Genomic DNA, 14,522 nt, shown 5'->3' with positions numbered 1-14,522 from the left:
AAGAATGGCTTATTATTGAAAAGGCCCCTATTTTCAAGATCCTACAAAACTACAAACTATAAACCTAAACTCCAACAAATACTTCTCTATGTTAAGGGCATAAAAGTCAAAGGAGGCTTTTCCGTGCGAAATGACAAATAACTCCTTCTAACTATGCAAACAAGTAGATAGGTATTATAACCAGAACAAACAATAATAATTTTACGGTGTAACATCTTAGTACTAAACATTCTGGTTTCTAACTAGACGTCAGCGTATTCCTTTAATTATAAAATAATCATTAAAGTAATATCGTGCTAACCCTAATAAAAACAAGTGATGCAACATTGCAACCGCCAAATGGGAGTTTCGCGAAAGTCCCCGTAGAAAGTCGTTAAGAGCTGTTAATTTTCTAACAACTGACATTAAATTGCACCTACGTGCGCTAATATGTTGCACGCATATTATTAAAACTTTACCACCGCAGACAATGTTGAAATACTTAATTATCTACCAATTCAAATTCTTAAAATCAACTATTCCAATTATATTTTAACTAGCTTTCCGCCCGCGGCTTCGCCCGCCTGGAATTTTGTCTGTCACCGAAAAACTTAATCACGCGCGTCCCTGTTCCAAAAATCGGGATAAAAACTATCCTATGTCCTTTCCCGGGACTCAACCTATCTCTATGCCTTAATTTCATCAAAATCGGTTCAGTGGTTTAGGCGTGAAAGCAAGACAGACCGACAGAGTTGCTTTCGCATTCATAATATTAGTAGGTACAGATAAATACAGATACAGATTACACCGACTTAAGACAATAAAATTGATGGTAAAAAATTTTAAGGTAAAAAAAATCATGATTAAAACAAAAATTAAGTATTTAGTGTAAGGCAATTAGGCAAACTTAGAACATTGAGAATTAATCTTAGCTAGGTAGCTAACCAACAGGTTAGGTAACCTGATGAGAGAAAAAAATATTTTTAAACATTTTTTTTTATTTCTTCAATTACCTCTATCTCCAGTTCACCAATATTAAGTAAAGTAGCCGTAAAAATAAATTGACATAAAACAAAACAAAAAAGATTACCTTGAAAAGCGAAACACCTGTGACCTCAAGCTCGAACCGAAAGGTGAAAGAAAATGTGCAAGAATGTAGGTTACTTTCAAAGTTACAAAGCAGTGCCAACCCTAGTTTGTGCACACCGTTATTTTCACAGCGAATATACGGGCCAAGGATTTGTGGACCTAGGTGTTCCAGCAAAACACTGACTTCTGAATATTTAACTGCGACACAGGTTTGTGAACATTTTTCATACTGCTACATTCCGTGCTCGATTTATTTACGACTAGCTTTCCGCCCGCGGCTTCGCCCGCGTGGAATTTTGTCTGTCACAGAAAAACTTTATCGCGCGCGTCCCTGTTTCAAAAACCGGGATAAAAACTATCCTATGTTCTTTCCCGGGACTCAAACTATCTCTATGCCAAATTTCATCAAAATCGGTTGCGAGGTTTAAGCGGGAAAGCGTAACAGACAGACAGACAGACAGAGTTACTTTCGCATTTATAATATTAGTTGGGATAGTTGGGATTCGAGGGAACTTGGTCTACATCGACCTTGTGTTTGTTTAATGTATAATTCCAAGAAAGTAATCACACTAATCTTATAAAGGCATAAGTTTGTGAGTGTGTGAGTACATATGTTTCTTACTTTTTCACGTCTAAACGGCTGCTGGAGCGATTTTAATGAAATTTGATTTGGAGTTAGCTGACACCCACACCCTGGATTAACACATAGGCTACCTACGTTTTACCGCGGTTAACACGGCACATCTAGTGTTAAATATTCGCTCTAGATAACTTAGTGTAAATTAAAAATTGGTGACTAATTTTTTCACAATTCCATCCTCAGACTGATAAAAGTAGTCTTACAATAAAACAATTACCAGGTCCCTGGTTCAATACAAGAATAATAAACAGTAACATAACGGATAGCTCACAGATTTTGCAAATGTTTGGCTAATATCAGTGCACTGCACATTTGCAGATTAAAAATTCACTCAAAATCTAACATAAACTAGTTTGAGTGAATTTTACCTATTAGATAATTTAACCCAATGAAAAACACAAACTGCATCAGTGTCAGTGTCGTTGCTCCCCGCAAGTTAAATTGTCACTTTCTATGAATATGAAACTAACTAACAGAATTGCATTCTCGTGATACCTATTTTAGGAACGAACTATCATTTTAGTTGAAGTTCATTATACGTATTTTTTATTCTGCTGTGGAGATGATAAATTGAAATAAAATGGTTGTAGGTTAAGTATTTTAAATGTGTAAAAGAGCTTGTAGGTACCTACTATGGGTATTTGCGAGTGAGCTTTACATGTGTGGTGGCTCTCTACTGTTCGTTTTTTTTTTTTCAAAAGTTATGATAGACATTACACTATAGTTATGTGCATGTACACGTACACACACAAGTAAAGCTCACTGGCCTTCGTGAGTTGCAAGAACTTATACTTAACTTTAGTTAACTTCCGTAGCCCGATGTACCGTAGTGTACAAATGAGTAGCTCGACTAACAGTGCGTAAGTATTTCAAAGGCTAAGGGCAAGGGGGTGTTCACACTACACTTTGATAGGCGTTAGTGTTGAAGCTACAGGGTGTCCCGTAAGTAGTGGATTAACTCCATAATGATTATTATTATTATCTTACAGCGTTAAAAAAAAGACAAAAGAAATATGAAATTGAAACGACACATTTTTTTTTATTTAAGTATTTATTACATACCTATATTTAACCGTTACATTTTTTATTAAATAGTGTCTTAAAACCTCTAGCTAGAGGTTTGTCCGTCTACTATTGTTATCTATACAAATAGAATAAACGTTTTAGTATAAGCATCCACAACTTAATCTAAACCATGCACAATAGAAAATATAGGCATATACTCGTACCTAAAACATTATTTTAGTGAATTAAATGTCGGCCGTTTGGTGTAGTGGTTCAGAACGGACTACTATGCCGAGAGGTTACGGGTTCGATTCCCGGTCGGGCAGAAATTGAAATAATGAATTTTAATTTCTGTGACGGGACTGGGTGTTTTCTATGTATAATATGTATGTATTTACAAAAAAAAAGTATTTAACTAAGTATGTTTATATCCGTTGTCTAGTACCCATAGTACAAGCTTTGCTTAGTTTGGGACTAGCGGCGCAGTGTAAAAATGTCCAAGGATATTTATTTATTTCCAAGGATATTTATTTATATAAAAAAATATATATATACTTCAGCCAACACTTCTCTCTTCTCTCACGAGGTCTTCGCCGAATATAGTCTTCGATCCAACCACTCGTACGATTATTTCAGGGTCCTTAATGTTTCTGTAGGTGGGATTCAAGGGGTGCACTGGACCTACCGCTGTGACGAGAGACTTGCCCTCTTCAGTCCCAAAGCTGGGATGTGTTCCGTCTCCAACCATTTTGATTATATTTTTTACCTGAAAACGTATTAAAAGATGCAATAATCCAAAATTTCGTCAACGCGACTATTTCCACCTCTCGTTGCTTTTTTTGCTGGTAGCTTGAAGAGCTTTTCCAGCGTCGCCGGGCAGAGTGGGGAGTACAGAAGGTATTCTAGCCGTTTGGCGATCGTCGGTGCGCGTGCCGACGAGGCCGAGTGTGGGCTTCGCGAGGCTCTCGTTCCTATACTGCAACTCTTGTACAGCCAGGATCTAAAGCCGACCACCAATAAAAACCCAACCAGTGAAGGTCAAGTTTGTCCCGGGGGTAAGTTAAACTATCATTGGACCCGCAACGAAATTAATCAGAAGAACAGGAGGAGTTCGATGTTAAGATTTTTGTCAAAATATCGGCAGGATTTTTTTTATTCGGATTACGTACAAACAAAAGAACAACAATAAAAAAATCAAATTGTTATTTTTTCTTACCGTTTCTTTTGGGACCGTTTTCAAATCTGAGGCCAATCCGAGCTTTTCAAAAGTCCAAATAACAAGGGAAATAGCGTTGTGTCCTTCTGCACTTTTGTAATCCCACGGAAAGACGTGATGGAAGTTATGGCCTCCGTCACCCCAAGACAGAATGGTCAATGGCCACGAATCTATTGCCTGGAGATTTCTGAAAAAAAAACTTCAGTCTTAATAATAATAATATTTACTTACTTAGTTAACAGTCTAATCTGACATAGTGATCTATCAACACACAGCCCAAACCACTGGACGGATCGGGCTGAAATTTGGCATGCAGGTAGATGTTATGACGTAGGCATCTGCTAAGAAAGGATTTTACGAAACTCCATCCCTAAGGGGGTAAAACGGGATCCACGCGTACGAAGTCGCGGGCGGCCGCTAGTAGACAATTAATTTCTAAAACAGAAAAAACAGACTAAGATAAAAATACTGTACTCACTTATTATAAGGTCTTGTTCCAATAGAGTGGCTTAAAGCAACCACTAGCCCCGTGAAATGTATTTGAAACGCGTATCGGAAGAAGGAAGCCACCAGCACGGAGTTCCACCACGACTCGTCGAAATAACGTACCGGGACCCAGGCTATACTAGCATTGACTAACAATAATAAGGGTAAATAGTATCTGAAACAAAAAAAAAATAGTATCATTCACCGTAATAATAAATTTCATTTATTCAGATTACAAAGATCCAATTATGTTAGTAACAATGTTCTTACATCTATGTTAGTAGTAATATTTGACATTATTAATTATTTATATATATTTGCTCCTGGTTTATTAGAGCGGTGATCCAATGTCTTATCAGGACACTGTCCCACCTCCCCGCCAAAACCATTAGAATACTGTTGGGACTGTCGAGCATTCGGTTTTTAATGGATGTGATTTTGTTTCTCATCACGGCTTGGAACCCGTTTACGTGAGCGTCGGCAAACATACCAGACGCACTACAGAATCTCGGCAGTCCCAGCAGCACCCGGAACATATTATTATAAAGAACACGCAGAGCGTTGAAGGTCTTTTGTGTATAGCTAACCCACAGGCCGCTCGTGTAGAAGGACTGACAGTACGATTTAAACAATGCTATTTTTACCTCACTTGTACAACGCGCAAACCTGCGGGCCAGCATATTACCCCGTATCGACAACGCCCTGCGTTCTCTTCCCATATCACTGTCATCTTTCAAATCGCTAGTGACCACATGGCCTAAGTATTTAAACGTGGGCACTATGTTCAATTGCTCACCATTTAACCGGATTGGAGGTACAGGTTTTATGGAAACACCACGAGCCGCAAACACCACGATCTCGCTTTTCTTACAGTTGTACTTGAGCCCATGTGTTTTAGCGTAGCGTTCGCAGACACGCAGCATTTCTCTCAATGAACCAACCGACGGGCTCAGCAGCGCCATGTCATCCGCGTAACTAATGTTATTGATCATTTGACCATCTATGGAACATCCCGCATGCATGCTACTGAGCCCGACGATTAATTCATTAATATACAGGCAAAAAAGCTTAGGAGAGGTTAACCCCCCCTGCCTCACTCCACATTCTAACCGATACATGTCAGACGTCTCTCCTGCCCATTTTACACAGTTTTCCTGCCGTTCATACCAATATCTAAAGATATCAACAAGCTCCCTAGGCAAACCAGTAGTTTCCAGCTTCTCCCATAGGATTTCATAAGAAACCATATCAAAAGCCTTCGATAAGTCTAGAAAACAACCGTAAACTGGCGTCTTCCTGTTTGTGTAGTACCTGACGGTCTCCTTGAGGGCAAAAATTGCACTTTCCGTCGAGAGCCCGGCCCTAAAGCCAAATTGCGCATCATGTAATTGTATAAATTTACCCAGTTTTTGGTCAAGGAGCCCGTCAAGCACCTTTTGCAGTTATCGTGGCCAATGATATGGGTCTGTAATTGTTGATATCCGACACATCACCGGTCTTATTTTTTACAATCGGCACCACAACAGTTTTCATTAAGTCCGGGGGCAAAAAGGCATGTCTGATACAAAGGTTATAAAACATACTCGTACTAAGCACACGCGGGAGGTGGACACCTGCATGCTGTAAATGCTCAACGCTGAGGCCGTCATGACCAGGTGATTTTCCGCGAGTACTGCGTTTAATGATATTCCCCACTTCACGGGCTGAGAAATACACCAGTGTCCGACCAGACCCACCGTCGAGCACCCCCCTCCTAGACTCAATTCTATTAGTACTAACATTAGCTTTGACTCTAAAATGGTCCCTGAAATTATTAGCTATGCTTTTACTATCGCTGACATTATTTACACTAACAGGTAGGCTCGGCTTTGTGCACAGTCGTTGAGTGCTTTTCCAAAACTTTTTAAAATCTTTCTTTCTATGTTGTGAGGCTATAATATTCATTTTAATCTGATTTTCATTTTTGACACACCATTGCAACTTTGACAGTCTCATACATTAATTCGTAGATTTGACCTGACACTGGTTTCCCATAAAGTACCCATAAATCAAAACATCGCCGTGCCTCTGCGTGTGCTTCACTGACATGCAGGTTCCAACCTACCACTTTCCTTTTATATAAATTACCCTGTCCTTTAAAAGTCAAGATTGCAGACTCTGATAGAACATTAATTATTTTCAAATATAACTTATTTAAAATGTCTTTATGTTCATGACTGTCGCACATATGATCAGCACAATTACTAAACTCGGTGGGAAAATCAATATTACGTATACTTCGTAATAAGTAGGAACAATATCCCAACTAATATTATAAATGCGAAAGTAACTCTGTCTGTCTGTCTGTCTGTCTGTCTGTTACGCTTTCCCGCTTAAACCTCGCAACCGATTTTGATGAAATTTGGCATAGAGATAGTTTGAGTCCCGGGAAAGAACATAGGATAGTTTTTATCCCGGTTTTTGAAACAGGGACGCGCGCGATAAAGTTTTTCTGTGACAGACAAAATTCCACGCGGGCGAAGCCGCGGGCGGAAAGCTAGTTTCGTAATAAGTAGGACCTTTCATGTTCATGTTGCTTTGTAATATGTTTTCACACATGTTTATGTAAATAAATATCTTTATCTTTATCTTTATCTTTATCTTTATCTTTATCTTTCTTTTTAGCGGAGCCAACTGTGGGCTAAGCGTGAGTTTACATCAAACGCGCTCACTAGTGAGCACGTTTAAAAAATGTATGAATATTTTAGTTTTTGAACGTTGCCCGCTAGGGGCGCTGTACAATCCGACATACATTAAATGTCATTCTTTGACACGCTCTGACTAGAGCGCGTTTAATGAAAACTCACACTCAGCCCTCTGGTGCGAAAAACGATACACATTAATTTACGAGTTCAAATGTTTTACTTCCTTTACGTTTAGAACCGGATATATTACGGATGCTCTCTCTCTTTGATACTAACGCCCGTATTCACAAACATTACTATGAGGTCTCACAATGCGCGTGGACACACGAACCAATCACAGAGCTCTATTCAACGCTGTGCGTTCGATTTGCTGCTTCACTTAAGCAAGCATCGTTTGTGAATACGGGCGTAAGTTATCCAGTAACATAAAAATATAATTTTTCTGTAAAGCATAACTTTAAAAAAGTAGGAACCATTGCGAAAAACCAAGGTTTACACAAGAAAAGAGTCTGCTTTTTTCTTAAAAAGCAATTAATTTTAGTAAAGGTACGAAAAGTAGACTAAGCTTCAACGCCAACAGGCGCAAATAAGTAGTAATTTCTAGCTATTGTGTGTGAACCCACGTAACACAAAATAATTCCTAACTATTATTTGCTTCGCTAGAGTGGATTACGGAAAATTGATTAATTTCACAAACCTTTTTTGAAACATCACGAACTTATTCGCCATAAGGTCGCTCGTATTGACTTTTCTCCCAAGTTCCATCACATATTTGTTCCTCTTAACGCACAACCATCCGAAGTAGCAGAAGAAAAATCCACGTTTCACATTGTGAGGATCGGCGTCGGTGTCCGCGTACCGATGATGGAGCCTGTGGTCCGTTGCCCATCTGAAGACCGTATCCTAAAAATAGAAAATGCGTGGAAATGACAAAAAATAAACGAAGAAAACCTTAAGAGCAAATGCAACTAACAAGCTTCTTTCGGGTATCTTATCAAATTCTCGTTACAATAAGTTATTTCGAACTGTCTCTTTATTGCACATACATTTAAAAAAGTAAATCTACGACTTCTTCTTCTTGTCATGTCGACAACAAACATACAGTGTCAGGGCAAAAATCCGCTACAAGAGTGGCGTTGTCAGTAGTATTCGTATTCTTCCTGCGTGCAGTTGTTTGGGCACGCGGGACACGATATCATGTGCTTCGTCGACTGGGGAACACAACCTTTTAGGGTACAGTTGACTGCATATCGAACTAATAGTGTAGCCCTTCATAAAGTGCAACCCCGGAAGGGGGTGAAAGTACATGATAAAAATTGTTACAAATTTGTTAAATTTTTATTGATAAAATCGCCTGACCTTTGCATAAGATGCCGCAGAGTTTTACTTACTTGTCCAGTAATGGTCTGAAACACTATTAATATAATTTCAAGAAGTGGCGTAGCTTTGAACGATCTATGGGAGTAATATCTATGAACACCAATAGAGCTTCCAATGTAACTGAGATGTGCGATAGAAAAAACTGAAAAGATACAAAATTAAGAAATTATATCCATTATAAAGTCGTATCGTCATTTTCAAATATTTTGCTGTGCCTTCAAGTTTCATTGCGACAGTCGTTAATTTACCTTTAAAGTCTTTTTCTGAAGTTCAATCTCTAAATAAGTAAATCAGTTTAGCTGTATAATCGTGAATAACGTATTAGATAAACAGACAAGCAAAGCTGTTTTGACTTGCTAATCTGCTGTATAAAATGCTAAATTAAATCCAAAAGATAAATATTAAAAGTTACTTACTCCAATAAATAGTCGCTGAATAAACTTCTCCTTTCAAAATCTTTAAAAGACCCCATAATGCCAAGATATGAATTATCACCAGACGTCTAGTAATAGACCAATTAATCTTATGTTTATAATTAAGATTTGTTCCGATAAACTTTTCCACTATTTCAGTTGATTCAGCCTTTTCATTAATTAATTGAGAGTTAAAATTTTCGAAAACTTCGTTCGTCATGTTGAAAGATGACTAACTCTTTGAAAATGCCGTTGATTGAGTATTTATACTCGTACGTATGCAGCCAAATTAAAATGTACCTATTGTTGTTGTAAATATGTATGTACCTACCTTGGGTGCCTACGTATGCAAATGACATTAGAAATGTGTCCTACCTACGCGACGTCATCCTTTCGATATATTTGTACCGTGAACGGAAAAAACATACCTAAGTATATTTCTAATCAATCTAACATAAAACTAGTTGTTATTATGTTAAATAGGCTGAGAAGAACATACATAATATGTATGTACCTATAAAGCATGCTAATACTTCTGGTGACACTTCATAGTACCTATTGACTTCCTGGGCCCAAAACCGGAGACCCAGTGCAGTCGGTTTTTTTTATTAACTTTTTTATTTAGAGCCTCCACTACAAATCTTACCCAAGGGATCAGCCAAACCAACGCGATCACACGCGATCAGCCGGCGTGCAGCGATGGCGATCAGACCTAAATGCATTGATGATGCAACCTTAGACTGGGAAGAATAGTTATACAGGGTGTTAGGTAAATGGGTATATGAGCCGACACTAGCCCATGTTAACATATGCATATAAATGGTATGGTGAAGTCAGAAATTTGGTAACATCATTTAAATTTTTTAAATGTTCAAACAAAATAAAATTTATAAAATCAGATTTGTATGAAAATTAAAATAATGATGATAATATCAATTTTCTGACTTCGCCATACCATTTATATGCATATGTTAATATGGGCTAGTGTCGGCTCATATACCCATTTACCTAACAACCTGTATAGAATTTTGTACTCATGTGCCCCATTCGTTCTCTGTCGTTTTTGAACATACTCGTAAGTATTTCAAACCTAACTAAAAACTATTTTGTATTATGTTGCTGTACCTAAATAAATAAATAACTCTTGCAAGAAGTACCTACTCAGGTGTACCTAATATTTTATTAATTTTGTACTGAACATTGTTGTGTGTGCAATAAAGTCGTTAAATAAATAAATATAAATAAGAGTAACGAACCTACGAGGTTAGCTAAATATGAACCTGTTGACGTTATTGGCATTAATTTTCATACATTGGGCATACAAATGCTTTACGTGACTAAAAAACAAATCATATTTAAGGTAATTTGACAGTTAGTCAAACAAAGATAGAGCTCTCTTTTGCTGCTCGTTCCAAAGTTTTTGCAGTTTACTAGATGTCAATTTGTTACAAAATTCTTGTCAGATTCACACGAAGATGTCATGTTTTTAATGAAAACTCACGTGTTTTTTCCGGTGATGCGGATTTTGGCACGCGTGCGAATCTGCCGCATACTTGTAAAATCACGCTGCTGGTTGCAGGGATGTTTCGGTTATGGATACGGATACCGATATTAGAATAATATTATACCGGTTTCGGTTATGGTTACGGATATGAAATAATTTCGGATTATCCGAAACATTTCGATTACGGATATTAGAATTTTAAGAATGTAAAATTCAAATAGCAAGATGCTGCGCGACCCACATAGCCACTTTATGTACCATAACGACATCTATGATAAAGGTTAAACAGGCGGGGATATTAAATGGTGCCAGGGAATCCCAGACAAGTAACAAATATTAAAAAATATTAAAACTTTGACTCTGCCTTTATCCTTTTGAATCGGTTACGGTTACGGATATTTTTTTATTTCGGATATCCGATAGTTTTTATTACGGTTCAGGATAAAGATTTCGTATTATGTGCCCGCAAATCGCGTTCCGCATGCGTGTAGGTAGCCCGCGTAATAGGAAAACATGTATGAAATAATGAAATGCGGGCAGCCCGCATGCGCATGGGCGCAAAATCCAGGAAAATTACACTAAATTGACGATAACAGATATAGACAACCAATACAAGTTCCCTTCGTCCTTTAGAGACACAAAGCTAACAAATAAAAACTGAAACAGCATATTCACAAAACTGATCTAGAAGTCGCTGCCATCGCGTACGCAGACAATATAAACCAAATTGACTTCAACAGCAGCAATTGGCGTAAGGCAAGCTAGAAAAATTCAAATTGCATCAACTTGTTAGCCTATACAGATAGGTACAGTACAATTCCAAGCGCTTCTGCCATCGCAGATTCCGGGGTACACAATAACTCGAGTCAACAGTGCCACGGTGCATCTAGGTCGCTGCAGGTTAATAATTGAAATCACTGTGACAATACTAGTGAGCCAGTCAACATTCAAACTGGTTTAACTGGCCAAACAATATCATCTTAGTAGCGTCAGTTAGTAATCAATAAACATGTTTATCTTAACATGACTAAATCGATCGGTGACGAACTGGCCAAATCGAGGTCCGAGAAACGTGGGTTCGAACTCCGCCGCGGCGCTGGACTACTTTGGTGAACCCACAGTAACGCAACCAACCAACGCAGAAATAGGCTAGTTTCCTAAAAAAAATACTTTTAATCCATCAATTACATCATCAAAAATATTGGACACGTACCTATATTTTTATTTGTCAATCAAACAAGTAATTTCGAAGTTACGATGTGTTGCAGTTCCGCGTGACGTCACAAAGTGCTACACTTTTAAGCACGCCTTGACGTCACGGGCCTCCTCTTTTAAACTTTGGCGTGCTTTATCTCTTTCAATTTTCATTAGTTTGAAAGAGTGAAAAATACGTTTCGAGTATTTTTTGATAAGTTGGTTAACTAATTCAAACTCTTGCTTGTTTACCCAGGAAACATCCCTATTACCGGTTACTGATATTCTTTAATAAAATGGTTACAATACAATACACATTGGCAACTTGATTATCTCTTAGAATTCAGGTCACGCATCGGAGACGATAAATAATTGAAATCACTATGACAATATCTCATAAATTGAGTTATAGAGACAATAAATCGGGTTGTAGGTTTTATTTGCGGATTTTGGCACTCAGTTTACTGAATCCAATAAAAAATAACATACATACATCTATATACAGTACAATAACTACTTATAAATGTATCTAGGTCATGCTTCGACCATGATAATACAACTCTTCTAAAATAACACAATATTCAGGCCCTGAAACTGTAATAAAACATGTATATTTAGCATATTTGACATCGATTTATTAAATAATCAATTGAGTTGGCGAAAATGACGTCATAGCTTACAAACAAAATAATATGTCATTTTGACAGCTCTTTTGAAGTATATTGATAGCTACTGACAACTACCTTATTTCAAAGACAACAACTCAAATGACTCTTCAAAACATTGCCAGAAGGTTGAAAGTAGGTATGTATTACTTTTCATAAATATTAATTAGCTTACACCCGCTAATTACGTGGCTCATCTTCAAAATGTATGAACCGTGCCGTTTGGCCTGATGTAACAATTAGGTGACAAACCCCTCGTCACAAGATAATTTGCTTCTGAATGGTAAATTATTTACCATAACTTAATTACTATTTTGTTTGTCGAGTTCAGGGTGTTGACATTTTTGTGTACGTTGCAGCGTTGCGTTAGAACGTGTAGGTACGAACTTTTGCTTAATTTCGTAGAAAAATAAAAAATAGGTAGTTTGCTTGGTTTGATACTTACAAGAAGGCAAATATTATCTATCGAATGCATCGTCCGGTCTACATGTCCTATCTACTTCTACTCGTAATATAAACTCATGCATTTGATTTATAAACTCAAAAAATTACACTACAGTCTGGTAAACTAAAATATAGTTACAACAGTAAGAACTATAATAATATCATAGTGTTACAAATCATATTATTTTAAACCCAATCCTATTATAACTCAGGTAGAGACAAAGTAATAAAATTTTGTACCACTAACTTTCCACCAGGTGAAATGCAGGCCAAAAGCTTCCTCGTTGTGTATTAAATAAATAACTGTCGAAAAGTACAGATTCATTTTCATACATTTCTACCGTGCCGTCTTCAGTCAAAAATATTTTATTTCAGTATTAATCATTGCCTACATTTTCTCATTATTTTCTCTTCGAGTACAGAGCACTGTGAGAGATTTATGAATGTGCCCCGCTGCAAAGTGGGATTGATACTAGTACTGTAGATGGCGCAGTGCAACAGCATCAACAGATGTATAAATAATACCTCAAATAGACCAGCAAATTGAGGCAAATATTCCTCGTTGAAATCATTACTTAATAAACGAAGTTGTTACGTTTGATCTATCAAATCATCGAACAATTTTCCATTTAACATTTCTAAATTAAAAGATTTTCGCGCTCCAATACTTTATTATTACTACTTAGCTCCCTAGTATAAAATTATTGAACGGTCATATTGAAAAATAATAACATTACTCGTAAATAAATAAAATAAAAATTAATGTCTTCATTTATTCGATATTTTTTGTATATTTATACTAGGAAACTGGTTTGGTGTACCTATTAACTAGGTAATACTAGGTATACATATAAATTTCACTAAAAGTATTTGGTAATGAAATTAGGAAGAGCAATTATAGAAAAAATATCCGATTACGCGATCGCGGCATCGCGAAATACTCGTAGTTTGACAAAAATAAACTGTAAAACTTATACGCTTGAAACTTTAGAATAGCATCTGGCCTAAACACGTTATAAATTACACCCAAGTTCACTCAACTTCACCGCCATAACCATTTTTATCTATCTCATAACACTCGCACATCTGTCCTGATAGAAAATCCTCTTAAGCCTTGCCAAAGCCGTTTCGCATGGACATAAAACTATGAAAATAAAACTGCGCTCAGCGTATTAAATATTAACTTTGTCATTCTAAAATTGTTTATAAATTCAAAGGCTTTTAAAGCGTGTGAGTGAAAACATGGGGAAAGTTTAGTTTAGGATACAGGGTGGTTTTTCTGCGCAGCGCTTGGTTGCCATAGGGCGCAGAGCGGCGCTCAGTCCGGCCTCGGTGGTTGAGAGCTCGTGACCTTTAGGTTGCAATCTCGCAATCGACACGGCTCCGAGATCGCAACGAAAACGATGTGAAAGTGCAGTTCAGACGTTCAGTGGCGGCCTGATTATTATGCAAGTTGCATAGAAGCAATGATCAGGAAAACTTGCCAGGGGTTTTTCTTAAGTTTCATCTCGATCTCCTTCTGCTGCCAAATCACCGAAACTATGGCTAAGAGCGCCAGTAGATTTATAGGTAAGTAGTACTTTGATTATAACTTTGATTAATTGCGTAGCACTTTCAGTGATACATCTTCGTTCGTAAATCAAACTTGAGTGAATTTAGATTTAAGATAGAGCCTAAGTAAGTTACTTTAGATTGTAATGAATCAATTTGGAAGTTTTGATTGATTGTTTTTGTTACATTAATCTTTTGACTCTATCTTTGAGTTGCGAATAATATTGAATTAAATTACAACAACGTACTATAATTAATTTTAACTATCGTTC

General features: G+C 37.2%; 2 protein-coding genes across 2 annotated transcripts in view; one reads left to right on the top strand and one right to left on the bottom strand.

Annotated features, from left to right (window-relative positions):
- Nucleotides 1-14,522, top strand: part of LOC135076834 (suppressor of lurcher protein 1) — a 181,677-nt gene that overhangs the window by 89,853 nt on the left and 77,302 nt on the right. The gene's annotated exons all lie outside the window — the stretch shown is intronic.
- On the bottom strand, nt 3,242-9,119 carry LOC135076488 (acyl-CoA Delta-9 desaturase-like). Its single transcript, XM_063970947.1, has 6 exons — nt 8,896-9,119; nt 8,491-8,621; nt 7,797-8,002; nt 4,408-4,590; nt 3,930-4,116; nt 3,242-3,479 (listed from the first exon to the last, which is right to left on the bottom strand). The coding sequence occupies exons 1-6, from the start codon at nt 9,110-9,112 to the stop codon at nt 3,270-3,272; spliced, it is 1,134 nt and encodes a 377-aa protein (XP_063827017.1). The 5' UTR covers nt 9,113-9,119; the 3' UTR covers nt 3,242-3,269.

Source organism: Ostrinia nubilalis, chromosome 12 (genome assembly GCF_963855985.1).
Source record: "Ostrinia nubilalis chromosome 12, ilOstNubi1.1, whole genome shotgun sequence".
Lineage (NCBI taxonomy): Eukaryota > Metazoa > Arthropoda > Insecta > Lepidoptera > Crambidae > Ostrinia > Ostrinia nubilalis.
This window is presented reverse-complemented; position numbering and strand designations above follow the sequence as displayed.